Source organism: Cololabis saira, chromosome 4 (genome assembly GCF_033807715.1).
Source record: "Cololabis saira isolate AMF1-May2022 chromosome 4, fColSai1.1, whole genome shotgun sequence".
Classification (NCBI taxonomy): Eukaryota; Metazoa; Chordata; class Actinopteri; order Beloniformes; family Belonidae; genus Cololabis; species Cololabis saira.
In genome coordinates, this window is record NC_084590.1 from 49446994 (window position 1) to 49461442 (window position 14449).

At 40.9% G+C, this 14449-nt stretch overlaps 1 protein-coding gene across 1 annotated transcript in view; it reads left to right on the plus strand.

Moving 5' to 3' along the window:
* Nucleotides 1-8591: 8591 nt before the first annotated feature.
* Nucleotides 8592-14449, plus strand: part of LOC133442108 (protein NLRC3-like) — an 87587-nt gene continuing 81729 nt past the window's right edge. The window contains exons 1-2 of the mRNA XM_061720038.1: nucleotides 8592-8646; nucleotides 12586-12772. Coding sequence (XP_061576022.1) covers nucleotides 12624-12772 — 149 coding nt within the window. The 5' untranslated portion in view covers nucleotides 8592-8646; nucleotides 12586-12623. The remainder of the gene's footprint in view (nucleotides 8647-12585; nucleotides 12773-14449) is intronic.

Below are 14449 nucleotides of genomic sequence, written 5' to 3' on the forward strand. Positions count from 1 at the left end.
CTGTAGAGGGAAGAAGAAAGAAGAGAGCAGATTAAGGAGTGTTTGCAGAGATCCCCCCATCAGTTGTAGAGGGAAGAAGAAAGAAGAGAGCAGATAAAGGAGTGTTTGGAGAGATCTCCCCATCAGTTGTAGAGGGAAGAAGAAAGAAGAGAGGAGATAAAGGAGTGTTTGCAGAGATCCCTCCATCAGCTGTAGAGGGAAGAAGAAAGAAGAGAGCAGATAAAGGAGTGTTTGCAGAGATCCCTCCATCACCTGTAGAGGGAAGAAGAGAGAAGAGAGCAGATAAAGGAGTGTTGGCAGAGATCCCTCCATCAGCTGTAGAGGGAAGAAGAAAGAAAAGAGCAGACAAAGGAGTGTTTGCAGAGATCCCTCCATCAGCTGTCAGTCAGTGATGCAGCACATCCAGGACTTCAGAGTGTTCAGAGCTGCAGTGGAGCAGTCTGTACATCCTGGAAGGCTGTCAGCTGGAATACACCTTTATTTCTGGACACAAGCACAGCACCGGTCCACAACAAACATCTGGATCCTCTGATCCTGAAAGGCTGTCATCATCCTCCTCTCACAGCTTTACTGGGGAAAGCAGCCGCTGAGAAGCTGCAGCTTTACGGGAAACACTGAATCTTTGATTTGATATCAGCTGGATTTAGTAGAAAACTACTGGAAGCAGCAGGACCGACTCCAACCTCCACTGACCTGACAGTCTGCAGCTGGGAGTCTGGACACTTCACCAGATCAGACAGATGCTTCAAATCTGCAGCCTGCAGGTCGTAGTTGAATCCCAGGTCCAGATGTTTCAAATGGGAGGGGTTGGACTCCAGAGCTGAGACCAGAGAAGAAAAGCTGATCTTTGACAGACCGCAGTTGTGCAACCTGAATAAAGACAACAGAGAAGAAGAAACCAGAGCAGTCAGATGGTCGGTGTGGATCAGCAGGAGATCAGCCTGATGTCTGCAGGTTAGTGTCGACACAACTTTCACATCAGATTCATCTGAACCAACCTGATCTCACAAAAATCTGTGAAATGCCCACGACCTCTCACCACTATTTTCCGTGGTATATACACGGAAAATGGTATAATTCCGTGTGCACACCACGGATATTGTACCATGCGAAGTCAATGGGATCCGTGGTCGTGATATAAACACGGATTATGACATTATTATTATTTATATATTATTCTTTGTTATAGTGGCTAAATTATGAGTTTTTGTCGCGCAAGGTACTGTTTGTTACTGTCAGTTTGTAAAAGCATGTTTTTAACGCTGTTTTAGCAGTGTTTTATTGAGGTTTTAATGGGAACACCACGGATATAGTACTATGCGAAGTCAATGGGATCCGTGGTCGTGATATATACACGGATTATGACATTAATATTATTTACATATTATTCTTTGTTATAGTGGCTAAATTAATAGTTTTTGTCGTGCAAGGTACTGTTTGTTACTGTCAGTTTTTAAAAGCATGTTTTTAACGCTGTTTTAGCAGTGTATTATTGAGGTTTAAATGGGAGCATCACAGATATAGTACTATGCGAAGTCAATGGGATCCGTCACCCGATTTGACTGCTGTCATACCATTGAATGAAGGACAAAACGATAACAATCATCCCATAGATATGGGCCAGTAGGGCCCTACTCTACCTACTAGTAGGCGCAGGAGGCTGTTATCGCCCCTTTCTATGGCTAACCCCATGTTATTAATGCTTGCTATGGAGCTAACACCTCATTATCGCCCCTTTCTATGGCTAACCCCATGTTATTAATGCTCAGTAGGCACAGAAGTTTTGTTATGAAGCTCACACCTCACCTCCCTTTTTTATGTATTTATCTAGAATTTTAAAACCTGAACAATAGAATTCAACGTAAAATGCCGGATCTTGTCCATTAAAAACAATACTTTTTGGAACATAGTATAACGACCACAGATAAGATAAGGCCTTGCCCGCCTGGGCAACACATCAGCATTTGGCCGACTGGTTAGTGCAGTTGACTGTGGTCTGGGAGACTGTGGTTCGAGACACGCTCTGTGCACGACTTGTTCGCGACAGTATTTTCCTCATTGTGTTTTAGTTTTCTTTTAATATCTTTAACATTTCTAAACACAAAAACACGAAAGTGTCCTTGATAATTCAATAATACAATAGGTTCATGTTAAGGACATCTGTTTTAATTAGGTCTCCTTCGATTATGACATGTTATTAATGCTCAGTAGGCACAGGAGGTTTGTTATCTATTGTTATAGGTTTGCCTATGAGGCCTATTTCATGTCTTTTTTGCACAGTTCACTAACGTTTTGAGCTAGTTGGCTGAAATTCTAGACTCTGTATCAGGAGATGACTCCCATCCACTGTGCTGAATTTCAGATCTGTGTGACCTTTGTAAGTGTCAAAGGTCACTGCGTGTGTTGCTTTTCAGGCCTGCAAGGCCTATTTCGTGTCTTTTTTTGCATAGTTCACTAACGCTTTGAGCTACGAGGCTGAAATTCTAGACTCTGTATCAGGAGGTGACTCTCATCCACTGTGCCGAGGTCCAGACCCGTGTGACCTTCGGAAGTGCCAAAGGTCACCGTGTGTGGTGCCTTTTTCGGGCCTTTTTTGGGTGTTTTTTTAATAATTCATTACCGCTTTGAGCTGGGATGCTGATTTTTGACTATGTCGCAATGCAGAAGGCTCTTTGCTAGGATCCTTTGGTCCCGCGGCTGTCCGACTTCCACAGAGCTAGTTGGCGTTGCAGAGGGTTCACAGAGTTGAGACTTGGCAAGCCCAATCTAGGCCCCATATGGAGGCCACAGGTCAAGTTTTACTTGGTTTGTTCAAATTTTGTGGCAACGGCATCGGTTCAAATGTTGGAAAATGTTATATGTTGTTTGGGGGCATACCCTGAACAGACCGACGTTAGTTTGGTGCAGATCGGACCTGTACTTTTCGATGGGCGGGGCTTTGAAACGTCACCTTTTCCAATAATTCCAGTAATAATAATAATGTCATAATCCGTGTATATATCATGACCACGGATCCCATTGACTTCGCATAGTACTATATCCATGGTGTTCCCATTAAAACCTCAATAAAACACTGCTAAAACAACGTTAAAAACATGCTTTTACAAACTGACAGTAACAAACAGTACCTTGCGCGACAAAAACTCATAATTTAGCCACTATAACAAAGAATAATATATAGATAATAATAATGTCATAATCCGTGTATATATCACGACCACGGATCCCATTGACTTCGCATAGTACTATATCCATGGTGCTCCCATTAAAACCTCAATAAAACACTGCTAAAACAACGTTAAAAACATGCTTTTACAAACTGACAGTAACACACAGTACGTTGCGCGACAAAAACTCATAATTTAGCCACTATAACAAAGAATAATATGTAAATAATAATAATGTCATAATCCGTGTATATATCACGACCACGGATCCCATTGACTATGTCCGTGGTGTTCCCATTAAAACCTCAATAAAACACTGCTAAAACAACGTTAAAAACATGCTTTTACAAATTGACAGTAACAAACAGTACCTTGCGCGACAAAAACTCATAATTTAGCCACTATAACAAAGAATAATATATAAATTATAACAATGTCATAATCCGTGTATATATCACGACAACGGATCCCATTGATTTTGCATGGTACAATATCCGTGGTGCTCACACGGAATTGTAAAATTTTCCATGTATATACCACGGAAAATAGTGGTGAGAGGTCGTGGGCATTTCACGGATTTTTGTGAGATCAGGTTGGCATAGTACTATATCCGTGGTGCTCCCATTAAAACCTCAATAAAACACTGCTACAACAGCATTACAAACATGCTTTTACAAACTGACAGTAACAAACAGTACCTTGCACATAAAAAACGTATAACTTAGCCACTATATTAAAAAATAATATATACATAATAATAATGTAATTATCCGTGTATATATCATGACCACGGATCCCTTTGACTTTGCATAGTACTATATCCGTGGTGCTCCCATTAAAACCTCAATAAAACATTGCTAAAACAGCGTTAAAAAAATGCTTTTACAAACTGACAGTAACAAACCGTACCTTGTGCGACAAAAACTCATAATTTAGCCACTATAATAAAGAATAATATATAAATAATAATAATGTCATAATCCGTGTATATATCACGACAACGGTATCCATTGATTGGCATTGTACTATATCCGTGGTGCTCCCATTAAAACCTCAATAAAACACTGCTAAAACAGCGTTAAAAACATGCTTTTACAAGCTGACAGTAACAAACAGTACCTTGCACGCTAAAAACTCATAATTTAGCCACTATAACAAAGAGTAATATATAAATAATAATAATGTCATAATCCGTGTATATATCACGACCACGGATACCATTGACTTTGCATAGTACTATATCCGTGGTGCTCCCATTAAAACCTCAATAAAACACTGCTACAACAGTGTTAAAAACATGCTTTTACAAACTGACAGTAACAAACAGTACCTTGCGCGACAAAAACTCATAATTTAGCCACTATAACAAAGAATAATATATAAATAATAATAATTTAATAATCCGTGTATATATCACGACCATGGATCCCATTGACTATATCCGTGGTGCTCCCATTAAAACCTCAATAAAACACTGCTAAAACAGCGTTAAAAACATGCTTTTAGAAATTGACAGTAACAAACAGTACCTTGCGCGACAAAAACTCATAATTTAGCCACTAAAACAAAGAATAATATATAAATAATAATAATGTCATAATCCGTGTATATATCACGACAATGGATCCCGTTGACTTTGCATGGTACAATATCCGTGGTGCTCACACGGATATTGCAATACAATTTTCCATGTATATACCACGGAAAATAGTGGTGAGAGGTCGTGGGCATTTTACGGATTTTTGTGAGATCAGGTTGAATCTTTCTGGTTTTGCTGTGAGAAAAACCCAGATTTTGGCTTCTGACAAGGTCTCAAATCACTCCGATTTGTGATCAAACCGTAGCTCGTAGCCAAAAAACGAAAACATTGTGAGAGACACAGAAGCCGGCAGCTTCTGACAATCTTTATTTTATTCAGATATACCTTAAAATGCGTGAGTAAGCTCAGTGCAAAGACAGAGAAGAAATTATTTTGAAGAAAACGTTTGATTACATTACAGTGAATGGGGACTGAGACAAGGTATTAGCGTCGCTCTAGTTTTCCCCATTTAAATTTTGTGCATACCCCGCCTGTCAAAGTCACATTTTATGAATCCCAACACCTATGTCTACAAAATTATTTGTCTCCTTTTTTACGGTTTGGCCGTGAGCTTGAGTTACAAATAAAAATTTGGGTTATTTTTTCACCAATCGCTAATAAAAGTCATATCACTCGATTCCCGATTAGGGCGGACGTTTCTACGTTTTTACTTTTCGCGTTTTCTCAAAGCTGCGGGACTAGTACGCGCTGAAGTTTATACGGAAGAATAGATAATAAGCCTGAGCAATAATAAGACTCCTCCTCCATTGCTATTGCATAGCTGTGGAGGAGGAGTGCCTCTGGCGCAACCGTGGCACTAATTATTAATTTTATTGTCCTGCCGATGGAGGCCCAAATCCTCCATCGCAGGACCCTTCCATACCACATTCTCACCTCTCAAGGACACTCATTCTCTCACCGTTTCCCCCTCCCGCACCACCAGGCGGCACCCCAGGCTGCACGTCGAGCCCCGCCAGGACCCGGGCACTGCGACCACCCCGCCCCAGGTTGACGAGGGAAACGCGGGTGAATATTACACTAGAGTTACTACACCGTATTTATCCCAATACACCAGACACTTGTGTCAAATACAGAAAGGTAGCTTGTTTCACTGCCTCTGGGAATGTACCCTCATTCAAGAATTTTGGAAATACTCACTCACTCACTCATCTTCTCCCGCTTTATCCGTTACCGGGTCGCAGGGGGCAGCAGCCTCAGCAGGGATGCCCAGACTTCCCTCACCCCAGACACCTCCTCCAGCTCTTCCGGGGAAGAAGAAAGAATTTTGGAAATAGATTATTATAATTGTATCTCTGTTCATCAAAAAGCAACTTCCTCTTTGTCCCAAGCTTTGTATTTTTGATTGTTTCCCTGCAAGCTGGACTATGAACGATAGCAGGAAGAAGATGATGGTATTTTTTCTTCTAGAAGCCAAACATAATATTTCAGATAAACTTACATATTATGTTATAGGGAAATATAACAGATTTGAGAAAATGTGTGGCTCTTTTTTGCAATTTCTGGAGGGGTAGGGTTTTATTGCAGCTTTGTAGTCTACTGAAGTCTACTACATGTTCCCTCTTCTTCTCGTCCTAGCCATTGAATCTCTAGCAATTGCGTTTAGAGTTCACAATCCTCTTTCTGAAAAGATCTGAGAGATTAAGTCCTCCACTATCTACACCTTTCAGGAATATTGTGGATAGCTTTAAATACCTTGGTGTTAAAATCACACCTTCAATAGAATCCATGGTACCTACTAATTACAACCCTGTAATTGAGTCGGCAGTAGAATCTATGAACAGATGGAAATCTTTACCACTCTCTATGATTGGACGTATTAATGTTCTAAAGATGAATATTCTTCCCTAATTCCTATATCTTTTTCAAACCAGCCCACTTTATCCCCCTTCTAATTTCTTTGTTAAAATGAAACAACTTTTTTGTAATTACATTTGGAACAGTAGACGCTCAAGACTGCACATGAACTTGTTGTATTTACCATATGACAGAGGTGGGTTAAAGCTCCCTCACCTCCAGGGATACTATCGGGCAGCCCAACTAAGAGCAGCATCATGTTGGTTTGAACACCAGTCACCGTTGCACTGGGTAAAGATGGAGGAATTCACAACTTCCCAAATCCCCTTATACCTCTACCTCTATTCAACAAATGTATCCGCTCTGAAAAACACATTGCAAACCCCTTTGTTAGAAACACACTGATAGTATGGCATGAGGTGTTAAGTTATCTTGGGGAAAATGCTCCTTTATCCCAGTTTTCTCCTATTTGGGGGAACAGAAACTTCACACTAGGCACTAATGACCTTAGTTTTATATATAGTAAGTTATGGGCAGACAGAGGTACAAGTTAAATTTCAGACCTGTATGAGAATGAAACTATTTTAAGTTTCAATGAGGTTAAATAAAAGTTTAGCATTGATTCTAAACATTTCTTCAAGTATCTTCAGATAAAAAGCTTCATAACAAAGACACAGAACTATATAAACCTTCCTGGTCTGAATTATTTAGAAAACATAGTTTTGAACTATGATGGAACAGCTGGACTAATTTCAAAATTCTATCAGAATATTATAGCTGCATCAAAATAATCCTCTGTAGAAGAGTGGCAGGATATATGTTAGCGGTGCCAAGTACAAACAATAAACACAAGGTTCAAACTCCTACAATATACATGGCTGATGAGAACATTATTACACCAGAGTTACTACAACGCATTTACCCTAATACCCCAGATACTTGTGTCAAGTGTTGTATACAGAAAGCTAGCTTGTTTCACTGCCTCTGGGAATGTGCCCTCATTCAAGAATTTTGGAAAGAGATTATTACAATTAAATCTCTGTTCACCAAAAAGCAACTTCCTCTTCGTCCCAAGCTTTGTATTTTTGATTGTTTCCCTGCAAGCTGTACTTTGAACGATAGCAGGAAGAAGATGGTGGTATTTTCTCTTCTAGAAGCCAAACATATAATTGCACTGTCATGGAAATCTGTTCCCAGACCAAGTAGTTGGGTTGAGGGTTTACTGCAATGCCTTGCTTTAGAGAAACTTACATATGATGTTATAGGGAAATACACATCTGAGAAGATTTTGGGCTCTTTTTTGCAGTTTCTGGAGGGCGAGGATTTTATTGCAGCTTTTTAGTCTACTGTTGTATTATATATTTTGTATTCATATTTTTGTATATGCAACTTTTTGTTTATTTCTAATAAGGTCACTGATAAGATTTTGGATTGTGGGAGCTTTCTAGAAGTACACAATGTGTTTCCATCTGTGTATGTACATGTTGATCACTCATTAGCGGTATCCTTTTCTTTTCGCTAAACGCCATGAGAATCAGTCAGTTACCACCAAAGGAAAATATACCACTTAAATCTCTACATTTGGAATATCTTCAAGTGCCTATTCGTACGTGTTAATGTGCCTTGTTCTGTTTTGTTCTGTTTTTTGTCTTTGTACTGTAATTGAAAAAGTCAATAAAAATATTTGTAAAAAAAAAATCAATGCAAACTTCCTCAATATTATGTGTAAATTGTGAGATAATATCTGGTTATTAAGAGATAGTATGATCACATGACTTTAGCAGCTGTTTTTTAACCAGCAGGGGGAGACGTTGTCTATTTCTCTCTCTCTCTCTCTCTCTCTCTCTCACACACACACACACACACACACACACACACACACACACACACACACACACACACACACACACACACACACACACACACACACACACACACACACACACACACACACACGAGTGCATGCTTCTCGACAGTCACATGGTTTCCTGTACCTGCAGGAGGAAGTGCAGCTCTGAGTCACTGAGGAAAGTTTTCAGAGTTCAGAGTCCATGTTGATGTGGACGGAGCAGCAGAGGAGACCAGGTTAGTGTTAGTTAATTCTTCTTCTGCTGTTTAAATATCATTTCTGTGGTTCTGGTTTGAGTCAAGCCGAGGTGCAAAGTGAGATCTGACGTTTGGGTTCAGATGGAAACACATAACAGAAGTATAGAAGGTCCTCATAAGGACAGACGTGTGTGTGCTGAACTTCGTTTCTCCCAACATTTCCTGTCCTCCTGGTTTCTTTTTTATCTACATTTTAACAGGTCGGTAAACTGTATTTATATGATGATTTCAATCTCACAAAGTTAGATTTAATGTACATGCTTCTCAGAGGTGTTACTTTGGGCATTCTGTGAGTTAAAAAGACTTCAACCTTATTTCCAGGCAGAGCTAGATTTAGTGAGGCCCACTAAGGTGGGCAGACTGAAATGTATGGTGGGCGACGCTGCTTGCGGCGAAAAAACCCCCGAAATGCATAGAAAACTATGCTATCATCATATCAGTTCATTTATCTTCTCCTTCTTTGACCAACAGTATGTTAATCCAATTGCCCTTCCTGAAACTTCCCTCTGCATTTACCCGGGCTTGAGACCAGCACTAATAGGACACTGGCTTGTGCCCTGTTGAGGCTGCATTTATTTTATGTTTTTTGCTCTTTTCTTTCTTGATTTTTATTTTTTTTTTATCAATCAATCATACCCTACGGCGTAGGCTCTGCATGGATTTAAAAGGCAGCAGCAGGCTGGCGGCTCCAGAGCCTGCACGGCACTGCAGCCACCGCCACCCGCACCGGCGCTCTCCACCCTCGCCGGGATGGAGAGAGGCGTCTCGGAGGCTTTTGCTTATAGGCTTAAAGAAACGATGCATGTTGGCGAATCGGCAAGGTCGCTCGCTTTCTTGATACCAGCAGAGTGGGCAGACGGGAGCACCGAAGCAGTGATTATAAACTTTATTTTCTTTTAGACAAAAAAACACTGAAACGTATTTTCTCATTTTCTGTGTTTGAGCATGTAGAACTCCTGATTCGTGGTGGATCTGTTGCTGGAGGCGTGGTTATGTGTAGGGGGTTTTCAACGTGGCTCATACTCCCTCAAGGCTGATTTATTGTTCCGCGTTACACCAACGCAGAGCCTACGGCGTAGGATACGCCGCGGCACCCTACGGCGTAGGCTCTGCGTCGACTTAACGCAGAACCATAAGTCAGCCTTTAGTGCGTGCTCTGTGTGCTGTTCCAAACTGTTCCGAACTCTGTTGTGCTCATTTTGCTGGGACGCCGGGTCCCTCCGCCGAGACACAACTTTTGCGGTATGCGTTGATTATTGTGTCTAAAAATGATGCGCAGTGCCGACCCAATCAGAAACGGAACAGATATTTTGTGATATTAAAAATAAAATTATAAAAACAATCAAATCTTTGTGAAATAATCAGTGAATGAGGTTGTTTTAAGAGCAGGAACATTTTTGTTAGCTTCCAGTCTCCTAACATACTAGCCTGACTGTAGCTCACCATGACATGTTCGTTCACTCATTTTTATGATCCGATGGTTGAATTCTGTCTGGGAAGTTTAACAAGTATTCTGGCTCTGATCACATGACACACTCACAGGTTGGTCTACGTTTCCTCCCAACACCCTACATCACACACCCACTATTACACTGAGGTTTAAAGAGCTTTGTTACGAATAAAATACAGTTAAAAGTGACAGAAACACGAACTAATGTCTTAGCTGGATGATCAGTAGACAAACAATGAGTTGAAGAACATTCATGGTCCAAATGGAACCTCAGCAGCTGATGTTCTTCCAGGTGAACCGGATGATGGACTGGATGTAAAAGGTGAACTATCGCTGGGTTCCCACCTGCCATCGACTACGACTTCCATCATTGATAAAGTAACAACCAGGAACTAATCTACTCCTCGCAGGTCCAGGGGTCCGTTTCACAAAGCAGGTTCAACAAACTCTGAGTTTAATCATGAACTCTTAGTTCATCTACTCTGAGATCGTAAACTCTGAGTTTTCGGTTCCAGAACAGCGGATTTGAGTTAATTTACTCAACTCTAAGTAGTTTCACCTGGAGTTAAGCGCGTGCGCCACAACTATCAAAAGCGAGCATCAATGGAGCCCTGATACAACGATCCATCATGGCAACCGGCGACAACAAAAGATCCACATACCTTTTCTTTTTTAAACTTTATTTAACATTTCAATTTACAAAATCCCTTTGAGGAAACATTAGTTTGCATCTGAAGATCCACATACTTCACGCCGTGTCCTGTTTCACCCGAATGGAATTAGAGATTTTAATGCGCGCATACGGCGAATTTGAACATGTTTTTCGAAAAAAGAGTAACACCGCAGCACAGAATAATATAAAATTAATTTAACAGATCTCTACATCATTCACCTGCAATCCTGTGGAACCCCTTGATGGCTTGGACAGGTTTATGTAGGCTTGACACCCGTCCCTTGAAATACGGAATTGTTCCGTAATTGGGAATTAAAAGTTGCGTTCCGTATTGAACCAATACAGACACATATTATGCTCTTATTTATTTATGTCATAATATACAGGTGGAGGTCGGAAAATTTGAATATATTGCAAAACTTCATTCGTAGTAAATTCAACTTAAGGTGAAACAAATATTATTTCCCACTACATGCAAAGCAAGATATTTCAAGCCTTTATTTGTTATAATTTTGATGATTAGCCTATGGCTCACAGTTTATGAAAACCCCAAATAAAAAATCTCAAAAAATTAGAATATATTATCAAATCATTAAACAATTCAATCATCAAAATTATAACAAATAAAGGATTAACATATATTGCTTTGCCTGTAATGAGACTATGTACTGTAATGTACATGTATTACGCGGTCTGATAACCATCTCCCGACGAATATTTAATTATCTGCGCATTAATGCTGCACCTTCATCAATTGGGTCTTCATCAAAAAGGCATGCCATGTTCGTGACAATGTACTTCTAATATATATACCGACTCTGTTTTTAATGACAGACGGCAGAACTTCGCCAAAACTCGCCTGCTGACTGAATGAATGAGGAAATCAAATGTGCGTGCGGCTCTGAAAGAGGGCATAGACACGGAGAAACTCCAGGTTCATTGAGATAAACCTGGTCCCGACCAGGTTAGATTCAGAGAGTCTGTTACTACGGTAACTGACCAGGTTAGGTTCAGAGCGTCTGTTACTACGGTAACTGACCGAGAGCTTAAGTTACCTCTCTTTGTGAAACAGGCTAGAGTTACCTCTCTTTCTCTGGTTTGAGTTACCTCCCTTTGTGAAACGGAAAACTCAGTTTCCCTCATTTCAGGGTTAACAGACTCAGAGTTTTCACTAAACCTGCTTTGTGAAACGGACCCCAGATCTATCGTTACAACCAAACAACTTAACAACCGTGTTTGTGAACCTTCGTCTAAACTGTGTTTTTGGAAACAGCTGAGTCTCTGAACCGTGATGGTTCTATGTAGGTAACAACGTCCTTCCCTCCATCATTCCAGCTGTGGATTCAGGAAACACTCGTATCGTTCCTGCGTGGGTCCAACTACGTTAGTGGTGAACATCGTCATCAACGGTGGTTTTGGGAAACACACTCCTGATCTCAGACACACCTTCTTGACTGGATCCAGAATAAACTCTGATGTTCTGGTGTAGAAAACTGAACACGAGCAGTAACATTCAGGCTGGTGCTCTTTAGTGTGAATGAGTGAAGAAGTGGTTTCCTGGATGACTTCATCAGTCGTTCTTTGACTTTTTAATGAAACAGAACATATCTTTGTCCAGGTGAAGACTCGGCTTCACGGATTGGAATCAAATTAGAGGCGACTCTCAGTTTCAATTCTCTCTTATCGTCAGTATCAGTAAAACCTCTTTCTTCAACCTCAGGAGTTTTGACAAAGTCATTCAGGAAAAGTGGGTGAAAGAATGTACTTGATGTTTTAATAAAGTTTCTGTCTACAGATTCAAAGTTGGTCGGTGTTTCTGGTTCATGTCTCTGAATGACTGAAGTCCAGAAGATGGATGATTGTTTGGAGAAAGAGGAGGAGAGACCAGAGTCTCCAGGATCCATCTGTCTGTCTATGAAGAGTGACCGGTCCAATGAAGAACCTCCAAACTTCAGTAACGAACCTGGACCTTCAGACAAAAAGTAAGACAACTGTTGTTAACTTATATTATGACTTATTATGACTTTATACTTTCTGTATGTGCTTTAGTTTTAGTTTCTTCAAACATCACTTACTCCTTCTTGTTCCTGTTTTTCCACCACGGAGTCTTCTGTGTTCCTCAACCATGTGGTCCTGCTGGTTCAGAGACCAGAGTTTGGTTCAGGATGAAACCAGCTCTCCAGATCGGTCCAGGAGAGTTTGCAGTAGAGCCCTGCTCGGGACTGTTTTTTTCATTCCGCTCCCGCTGCATTTCTGACAATTACCGCCCACACCTGCAATGTGTGTGTTCCACTCCCGCCCGCTCCCGCAGTGTTTTCATCCGATCCCGCCTGCTCCCGCAAAACTCGCCTTTTGCGCACGCATCAATTATGTGATTGTGGTTACAGCAACGAGAGTAGGTTGTGAGTGGCTCAAATAACACTAATAAATAACATAAAATAAACAATGTTAATGAATGAAACGAATTACTGTAATTTAACAAATTAATAGCTTAGCCATTACATTGATGTGGAGGAAGAGAAGCTGCTGACCGACTGCGGTCCCAATCCTGTGCGTCTCTCTTCCAACATGTGCCCACAGACCCAAAATCAAGTTTCTCCAAATATCTGACTGGCCTTGCTTTGTCTATGTTTTGTAAAGACCTTGTTTGAGGTTCTTTTCCACGTCATTGATTTCCATCTGGTTGCTAGACTACATCCCGATCCTGCAGTGTTTTTTTTTGTCTGCTCCCGCCCGCAGCAAAATTCAAACCGCCCGATCCTGTGAGATTTGCATTGGGACCCAATCCCAATGCAGCCCTCTAGTCTGCAGCAGTTTTATGACATTAGAACTCGTTGGTGACATTAGAAACTGTTGAAACAGGGATTTCAAGAAGTTTGGTCACTTTGTAGTAGTACTACTACTACTACTACTACTACTACTACTACTACTACTACTACTACTACTACTACTACTACTACTAATACTGCTACTACTGCTACTGCTACTACTGCTACTACTACTACTACTACATAGGAGGATCCAGCACGGCTAAGTGCTGGTCAGACGGCCGTCAGTCCAGTTAGCCACAGGTGCTGCCATGCTAGTAGTAGAGGATTTTGTTTGGTTCCCTCATCACCCTACAACCTCCACTTTATACAGCAAAACTAGGCCTTTAATTAACTATCAAAATGTCATGTTGGCATAAATGCATGCAGCTTTCTCAGTGCCGAGTCATGCTAAGGGCTGGACAACTCTCCTAACTCATCCTGATGAGCAGAGAAGTTTACTAGATGCAGAAAAGCTCCATTAAGAGCTGAGTCTTTAGCTTGCTCTTAGAATACATACCCTGCCCCTGCAGATCAGACTGAGTTTGGTAGATCATTCCACCATCGGGGAACAACGGAGGAGAAGAGTCTGGCTACTGATTTCACACCACATTTTGGTGGAAGCACCAGGTGTATTTTACTGGTTGAGCAAAGTGCCATATGTTCTCTCAGGTAAGGTCTGAATTTCTTGATGTTGTAAAGAGAAAATAGGGAATGACCAGGAAACCGGGGCATTGTGGTCCTTAAAGGCCAGCTGGCTTTCTAACATGGCACCAAGATTCCTAGCACAAGATGTGGGTACAAGCGTGATGTTATCCAACTGCACACTTATCTAAGGAGGTAAGGATTGAC